This window comes from Corylus avellana, chromosome ca1 (genome assembly GCF_901000735.1).
Source record: "Corylus avellana chromosome ca1, CavTom2PMs-1.0".
NCBI lineage: Eukaryota > Viridiplantae > Streptophyta > Magnoliopsida > Fagales > Betulaceae > Corylus > Corylus avellana.
Window position 1 is genome coordinate 29,215,000 of NC_081541.1, and position 8,294 is coordinate 29,223,293.

Here is an 8,294-nt window from a genome sequence, read left to right on the forward strand (position 1 = left end):
ATTCTGTTCTGGCCAGGTTCTTTCCTCGCTATGGTACCATGCATGTGAAGAAAAAAACAGAGCGTACTTGGGAGTGGCCCAGTGGGACTCTGGGAGGGAGAGGATTCATTACTTACCCAATGGGGATAAAAAGCCGAAGAACAATCATACTCTATATTGACTTTACGACAAGAAAGTATACAAGGGAATATATAATTTCATCTAATAAAGGCCGAAGCTATCCTGTTAGTCGTTTAGTCTTGGTGGGCTTGGATGATAAATGGACAGATGGGAGGAGGGAGTCCCTAGTTCTTTTGTTGGACATGGAAGGTGTTTCACTTCACAAATGGGCTTTGTTTGGACAAACGGCCCAGATTAAATTTGGTATTAGCGTTTGGCAAATGAAAATGTTCATGCTTCCATGATACTACCGATTATTCATCATTTACAATTTACAAGCCCAAGAAGTCATAGAGCCATCGAAAAATAACCTACATTTCAACACCTAAAACAAGCCTGTCTAAACAAGCTAAAACCAGCACACAGAGGCCAAACCAAAACACACTAAAACAAGCACAAGCAGCATAAACCCCAACAGCAACCCAGAACAAACAAAACCAAGCCCTTACAAAGGACTAAACAAATGCCTCAAAACAGAAGCAAAACAAGTGCAGAAAAAATAAGAATGCAGACAACTTGCATCAACAAAGAAAATATCAAGCAAGGTCCAGAAGCACAAAAACCAGCAGCAACTTGCATCAGCAAAGTAAAATTGCAGGCAAGTTCCATAAGGAACAGAGCCCCATATTTTCCCTAGTCTTTGGGAACTTTCCTTTCCCAACAACTCTTGCACGAACTTCTCACAATATTTTCTTCAAAATCTGCTCCTCTGTGCTTGGCTGACCTGCATGTTTAATATCATTTCTAGTTCTCCAAACACCAATACTCTTCAACCCCAAACCACCCTCTTTCTTAGGAAAACAAACATTAAACCAAGCCACTTTTGCTTTTGCAGCCTCAACATCCTTTCCATTCCACAGAAACTGATTAAATTTCTGCTCTATAGCCTTTATAATTTTCTTGGGGAGAATGAAAATACCTGTCCAATAAACTTGCAAGCTATACAAAACAGAAGACAACAATTGAAGCCTGCTTGTATAAGAGAGATTCCTGGATAACCAAGAATCAATTCTACCAGTTATTTTATCCAAAAGCACACCACAATTAGCAAAAGATAGCCTAGAAGAAATTAGGGGAACCCTAAGGTATCTCACAGGGAGAACACCCTCCATCACATTACTATAAAAGTTTAATATATACAAATCTAAATTATTCAATTAATACATCTAGTGCATGATCCTTTTATTTTCTATAATATCCCATAAATATGATACAATTTCACCAGTTTATTAGCATGCTATATAACACGAAGGGGGGCAATCTTGTGAGTAGTCATCATCGAGGTGAAAGACTGGAAACAGTAAGGTGATTTACAGAAAGATTAGTTGTGGGAATGTGATCAGTCTGAATGACTCGAGCCACAACAAATAAAGGTTGTTTTGGGTGAGGAAGAGATGCTGATTCGTTTCCCAACAGAACAAGCACATATGAGATCGTGGGTCTATCTGCTGGATCCTCTTGCACACACAAAAGCCCAATATGCATGCACTTTAAAACTTCTGTTGTCGGGCACGACTCCATCAACAAAGGGTCTACAAATTCCAATTCTTTTCCTTCATTCCATAGTCTCCATGCCTGTCAATACACATTTAAAGTAAATATATTTCTTATGCATACAATACATCATGTTACAAATTAGCACTTCCTCCCTCATGAGCAAAGGGTGGGTGAGTTCACGAGTTTAAGATATATATGATAAATAACCGCTCTTTTTAAAAGCTTAAACAGATAAAAATGAGTGAATTTTTTTTAGTATACAATTATGAGTATTGTGGACAAGTTTGAGACCCATAATGAAAATATGTAATAAATGTGAGTGATTGATATAACAAAGTTGGATTCAAACTCATATGGTTATTAAGCTTTTGGATTAGGTGGCATCCCCACTCTTGTGCCAAAAAAAAAAAAACAAAACAAAACAAAAAAAAAAACAAAAAGGCCAACAAAAGAACCATACATATGCAAGCAGTGTCTGGGCATGCTCCGTGAGGTAGAAGCCGCTATTTTTCTTCCCGCTAATAATCTCAAGTAATATCACTCCAAAGCTAAAGACATCAGATTTTACAGAAAATAGTCCCTCCATTGCATATTCGGGAGCCATGTATCCACTGTTTTGAGCATATATAGCATTACCATGCATGTTATTGTTGTTGTTGTTGTTTTTTTTTTTTTTTTTTTGTCTGAATTTCATTTAAAAATCAAAATTGGAAAAAAAGAAATAACACAAAAAGGAAGAAGAAGAAGAAGAAGTGAACTCACTATGTTCCAACAATTCTTCGAGTGTTAGCCGAGTATTGGTTTTCACCAAAGATCCTAGCCATTCCAAAATCTGATATTTTGGCTTCCATTTCATCGTCCAACAATACATTGCTAGGCTTTAGATCCCGGTGAATGATTTTAAGACGGGAGTCCTCATGAAGGTAAAGAAGTCCTCTAGCAATACCAGCAATAATGTTATAGCATGTCTTCCAATTAAGCTCAATGCGTTTTTCTGAATCTAAAAATAAGAAAGATAATTAGATTTGAATTCACGACCTATCATCTGATAAAAAAGTTTAAGCTAATAAAGAAAGTTAATAAAGAAAAAGGGTCAAAGAACAAACCAAAGATAAAGAAGTCAAGGCTTCTATTGGGCATAAATTCATAGACAAGCAGCTTTTCCTCTCCCTCTATGCCACATCCCAAGAGCTTTACAAGGTTTCGGTGTTGAAGTTTTGCAATAAGTATGACCTCATTTTTAAGTTCCTCTAAGCCTTGCCATGACCTCCTTGACAATCTTTTGACTGCTACTTCCTTACCATCTGCCAGCACACCCTGCTCGGAGAATCATCCATAAATAAATTTAGGCCCCATATAAATAAAGCAATAATTAGGCCATGACAAAGAAATAGAAAAGTTGGTGTTACCTTGTAGACCGTGCCAAAGCCACCTTGTCCGAGCTTATTTGAATCTGAAAAGTTGTCTGTAGCTGCCACTATTGTCGATAGATCCATGAAGGACAATTCTTCAGCACTCACCAATTCACCATCTTGTGTAATGGCAACTCCAGTGTGGCTCGTCAGCTCATGTAATAGTGTTTTCTGGCTTTTCTCATCATCTGCAAATAAACATGAAATTACCTGCTTGTTGGTAAACATCTATGATGGTGATGGTAATTAGTAGTTAGCCTGTTAGATAAATTCACCTCTTTGTGTTCTCTTGTTCCTCCCATGACAAACAGCACAAGACCCAACAACAACTGCTATAACCGATATTGGGATACAAGCAATCACCACAACCATCCAAATCTTCAATTTAGGCCCTGCTTTTCCATAAGAAGATTTCGATTCACCAAGACCACTATTTAAAAGGAAATCAATCAGCAAAATTCTTATGTCCTTACCTTTGGAACTTGGGTAGGTTAAGAACACACTTGAGGCGTTGTAGAATTGGTAGAGCTGAAACCTCACATTACAATTCGCACTAACAATAATTCCACCTTGGCGTGAATCGCAGCATGCATGAAGATCTCCCAAGGCATCCACCAGACAATTATGACAGGAACTTTCAGAGATGCCCCTAGTACATTGTACAAGACCATAAATTGTTTCCTTCCTGGAAAATTTAATTTCCCCTGTTGCAAACAGGCGTTTCGAAGGATCAATCGCAGCCTCGCTTGAGATGTTATCTATTAAGTAGGTTAATACTTTATCAAAACGAACTGGATTAATTGATAGATTTTTCTCCAGATAATTCTGGTCTGGATACTTTCCAGTATAAATCATCAAGGAAAAGAAATTCTGCATGGAGTAGCGAACTTGGCAGAGTTCAAACCAAATCATTGCATCTTCAGTTTTGCACTGCTTCAAGATTTCCTGGCTTGCATTCTTTGTGCAATCCCGGCAAACTGTGGAGTTGACATCCCCTCTACAAAGTGCTTGAGCATAGACTTTTGGGTCCTCCACAGTAGAGTTGTCGTAGAAACCTGTTACCGCAGTATTGGATGGCAATGACTCAAGAAGAAGCTTGAGATTGCTTTCAAATGGGCTGTTGAGTGTGTAATTTCCGGAATCTGTCTTACAAAATGTAAAGACAGGATCTCCGCTGGCAAGTATAGGGCGCATTATAAGTGGTATAATTAAGAAAACCATAGCTGAAACAACATCATCTTTTTCCATCTTCCAAATATGCTAGAAAATTGGATGACTGCTTCAGTTGAACTGCTGAATATTTCAACCTTCGACAACCCGATTTATCTTCAAGCTTGTGTCATGTTAAACCGCTGAAATTGCACAGAAACTTCCGCGCTGCATCGATCTGGATACTGACAAAATCTTTTTTCTGAACAAATTTACCTGTAGTTTCGTGAGTTGACCAACCAAAGCCCATAGTATATATTATCATTAATTTTTTGTTTTTGTTTATTGAATAGTCAATGGAGTTCACCAAGGTAAGAGTCAAATAATCGACTAACATTATTAAATTTACTTGTAACTTACTAATGTTGTTTGGAGGTACATCTCCAATATTATTTTCGATTTCTTTTATTTTTTTTAGAAGTATTACAATTGATGTTGACTATAGGTAAACAAATGGCTCTTGGACCGAGCTTATGTTGCGTGAATGACTTGATTTTTTTAATTTTTTTAATTTTTTAATTTTTTTTTTTAAAAAAAGACTTCTTTTTGGCTCACGTTGGCCCTGTTTGTCAATGGCCCTGGAACGGTATTGTTCCAGGGCCGGTACTATAGCCTTTTTTTGGGAATAAGTGTTTAAATGGTTTTAGTGAAAATGTTTTGTGAGAAAAAGTGAAAAAATATATTTTATATGAGAAAATGTAAAAAATTTGTTTTGTAATGATTTTTTTATTTAAATAATAATAATAAAAATGATTGATGTGGTATAAATAGTAGAGATGTTGGGATTAATTTTGAGGTGAAAAGTTTTTTTTTTTTTGGATTTGTTCCAGGGCCATTGGCAAACAGGGCCGTTATTTACTCTCCGAGTCCGAGTTGTTTTTGAATTATATTGTGCGCCTACTGTCAGTTCTTTTTTTTAACTGGGTTTTCAAGTTCAGCCGCCCAAGTCTCCTTCTCCCAGCCAATTTAGGATTCTTTTGAGGTGTACTGTTATACATAAGAATTTTATTTCCTATAATTTTTTAAAATTATTATTGAATTATTATTAGATTTTTATTCAATGATAATTTTCAATATCCTATCACATTTAGGAGATAAAAGTCGTACCAACTAAGTTGTTTACAAGTTATTTCTAAGTTATTATTAGATTCCAATCCGATACAAAGACTCGTTTACAAGTTATTTCTAAGTCATCAAAAATAATGCAAGTGGGAGCTCTCGATTTTGGTTTTTCTTTGATTCCTCAATATAAATCACATTTCCTTGAGTGGAGTCCAACAGAAAGACAGAGAAGCAAAGAAAAAGACTTCCACCATCCAATAAACTCCCTCAGCACCACTTGTTTGTAGCCCCCTGCTCTGTCTCATCAATACCTCTCTGTACTACTGTTTAGACTATTGGCTATAACATGGACTTATACCAATTGTACACTAATCAAAGTGAACAAGATCCATCGGCTTATCAACATGTCTTCTCTTGTCATTCCAACAAAGAACGTGAAATAAAATCCAACCCTGGACTTAATATACACAACACTGATTAGTTCGAGGAAATTCACAAAACTCAACTGCCTCAAACATTTGAACTTATCAATGTTAAGTACTTAATTTCTTAAATGTGAAATGACATAATTTAGAGAGAACCCGGTCTCCTTCAAACATACGTTTGGAAAGTAAGAAATTTTGATTCTTTTCCTATTTCTCTTATATTTACCTCCAAATCTAATATGATATCACCATCTTTCAAAGATGTGCAAATCTTTCATTCAGTATGAGTGGATGAAAAAGGACATGGCTTCCGTTGATCGATCAAAAACTCCTTGGTTAATTTTCATGGGGTATGTGAATCTTACATATATTTACATTGTTCTTCAAATTAATGTTGGTGCTCTTGAAGATGCAATTCGGGTGTGCATGCGTTTGTGGATGTATATGGTATATGCATGTTTATGGTAGTAAAGTCCATTCGGAGAACTAACTTTGTTGGCCTTACATATCATTTCAGCATATATATGCTGTGTTGTTTGCCATGGAAATCAGGCGTATATAAATTTTCCATCCAACATAAATATAATTTACATTATTTATTAAATTAAAAACAAATAAAAAATTCTTACCATGAATGATTTCCTGTCTAACTCCACATAATGTTATATTATTAAGGGTTGCATTGCATGCTTGCATTCAATTTCCCAGTGCAAATAGCCTCAATTACCCTGTTTCTTCATTAGCATTTGAACTTTACATTTAAAAAAGTAAAAGATAAAATAATTCAACTAATCACATCTTTATTCTGCCACCTAAGCATCTCATCTTCTCTACTCATTGACAGAGACAGAGTCGTTGATAACCTTGATTTTTTTTTTTTAATAACTTATGAACTTTATTCATATAATTGCCAATTGTTATGTAGATAACAACTAAAACTCCTAAATCATACAAGTATTCAATCAACAAATACTCAAAAATACAACACTTACATTAATCAAAGTTCTAAAACTACGTAGAAAATGGCAAAAAAAAGTATCTACATCTGTTTGTAAAAAAAAAAAAAAAAAAAGGTAGTTCAGATTTTTAGTACACGTGGTTAGAAAATCTATCATATTTCTCAAAGTCGATTCAAAAAATAAAAATCTATCATATTTACCATGATATAGGAAAAGGATCCTAGAAGCACAAAACAGGGGCAAGAAAGAGCCTCAAAGAAAGTCTTACAAGTTCAGCCTCATATTTTCCATATAAGACACAACAACTACTCCGTAACATGATAGGGATTCTTCCAATAATAACATTCTGCAAAAAAAAAAAAATAATAATAATAATAATAACAATAAACCATATTTGCTCTAGCAAATAGGAAGAAAAATAACGAAAAGAAGAAGGGTAAATGATTTAAATGAAAAGAACAAATAAATAAATAAGACCCCAAGCTGCAAGAAAGATAGCTTTTTTAAAATAAGAAAACAATTAAACCTGCAGCTTATGTAGAAGAACAAATAAATAAACAATTACTCATTTTGGCAATCCATTAGAGTAATTTTATTTGCCACTCCCTCATCCACCCAACATGCAAAGTCTATGTGACACGGTCCTTTAACCAAAAAGTAATGCTATATATATATTATGCACAAATGTGGGTCTCCTGTAACATTTGTACATAAAGATTAGTTTTTTTTTTGTGGGGGAGGGGGCATTACGGTTGGCTCAGCTTCAAAAACTCCAACAGTACTTATAACTTAGCTTTTTAGTTAAATTTAATCATTATGTCTTTCTCTTTTTTTAGTCCTAGTAAAAAAGCATTTTTCCTACAATTTTACATTGAACTTTCAAATATAAAAGTTTATTGGGTAAAGTCCACATACCCCCCTCAAACTACCACCCAATTGACAATGTCCCCCCCAAACTTTCAATTGCGACAATGTACTCCCCAAACTACCAAAATATTGTTAATATCCCCCCCAAAGCTAGCAAAAAGATCAAAATGCCCCTATATATTTATCAATATGACAAAAATACCCCTAAAATTCAAAAAAACAAATTAAAACGAAAATTTTAATTTTTTTAAAAAAATTATTTTAATTTTTAAAAGATTTTTAAAAAAAAAACCGAAATTTTTATTTTTTTTAAAAAAAATCAATTTTTATCTTTTTAGATTTTTTTAAAAATATGTTTTAAAAAACGAAAAAATTTTAATTTTTTTAAAAACGGAAATTTTTATTTAAAAATTATAAAAGAAAACTTTTTAAAAAAAAAAAAAACAGAAAAAAAAAAAACGAAAAATTTTCAATTTTTATATAAAAAAAAAAATCGAAATTTTTTAATTTTTTTTTCTAATAAAAAGATTTTTTTTAATTTTATTTTAGGTTTTTCCAGAAATTTTAGTATTTTTTTTTTAAATTTTACTAAGGGTAGTTTCGTCAATGAGGGGTACATTGACAATGTTTTGGTAGTTTGGGGGGTACATTGTCGCAATTTAAAGTTTAGGGGGGACATTGTCAATTGGGTGGTAGTTTGAGGG

At 34.0% G+C, this 8,294-nt stretch overlaps 1 protein-coding gene across 1 annotated transcript; it reads right to left on the reverse strand.

Annotated features, from left to right (window-relative positions):
- Window positions 1-1,220: 1,220 nt before the first annotated feature.
- LOC132165830 (cysteine-rich receptor-like protein kinase 25) lies at window positions 1,221-4,441 on the reverse strand. Its single transcript, XM_059576514.1, has 7 exons — window positions 3,542-4,441; window positions 3,344-3,460; window positions 3,066-3,256; window positions 2,763-2,973; window positions 2,419-2,656; window positions 2,117-2,267; window positions 1,221-1,734 (listed from the first exon to the last, which is right to left on the reverse strand). The coding sequence occupies exons 1-7, from the start codon at window positions 4,314-4,316 to the stop codon at window positions 1,435-1,437; spliced, it is 1,983 nt and encodes a 660-aa protein (XP_059432497.1). The 5' UTR covers window positions 4,317-4,441; the 3' UTR covers window positions 1,221-1,434.
- Window positions 4,442-8,294: the final 3,853 nt, after the last annotated feature.

Bases quoted from the DNA above. Each gene is read 5' to 3' on its own strand.
- LOC132165830 (XM_059576514.1), bottom strand. From the start codon at position 4,316: ATGGAAAAAGATGATGTTGTTTCAGCTATGGTTTTCTTAATTATACCA. The intron at 2,974-3,065 runs GTAACACCAACT...TTCTCCGAGCAG, and splicing joins GCTTTGGCACGGTCTACAAG to GGTGTGCTGGCAGATGGTAA. The intron at 1,735-2,116 runs GTATGGTTCTTT...GTGTATTGACAG, and splicing joins CCCAGACACTGCTTGCATAT to GCATGGAGACTATGGAATGA.